This window comes from Penaeus monodon, chromosome 23, assembly GCF_015228065.2.
Source record: "Penaeus monodon isolate SGIC_2016 chromosome 23, NSTDA_Pmon_1, whole genome shotgun sequence".
Taxonomy (NCBI): Eukaryota; Metazoa; Arthropoda; class Malacostraca; order Decapoda; family Penaeidae; genus Penaeus; species Penaeus monodon.
Genome location: NC_051408.1, coordinates 17,515,800 through 17,516,005, shown reverse-complemented (window position 1 = coordinate 17,516,005; position 206 = coordinate 17,515,800). Strand labels below are relative to the sequence as shown.

Sequence of the window (206 nt, the reverse complement as noted above, 5' to 3'; positions counted from 1 at the left end):
TGCGAAGAGCGGCGTCAGACGAGCTAGAGAAACCCCGACCTCCCCCCCTGCCGAGGCCGTGAGGAGGTCGCCCTTCAGGAGGAAGTTTCAGGGTCAGAGGCTGAGGCCGCGGAGTGCGCATGCGCCGATGACGTCTGGGGCCGAGCACGTCCTCCAGTGTTGCCTCGAGGGCGAGGAGGAGGAGGTGCCCCGACGAGGTCTATCGG

The 206-nt window shown here is 67.5% G+C and overlaps 1 protein-coding gene across 1 annotated transcript in view; it reads left to right on the top strand.

Moving 5' to 3' along the window:
* Positions 1–206, top strand: part of LOC119587842 (serine-rich adhesin for platelets-like) — a gene marked incomplete at both ends in the record, with an annotated part of 1,623 nt that extends 1,417 nt beyond the window's left edge. The window contains 1 exon segment of the mRNA XM_037936547.1: positions 1–206. Coding sequence (XP_037792475.1) covers positions 1–206 — 206 coding nt within the window.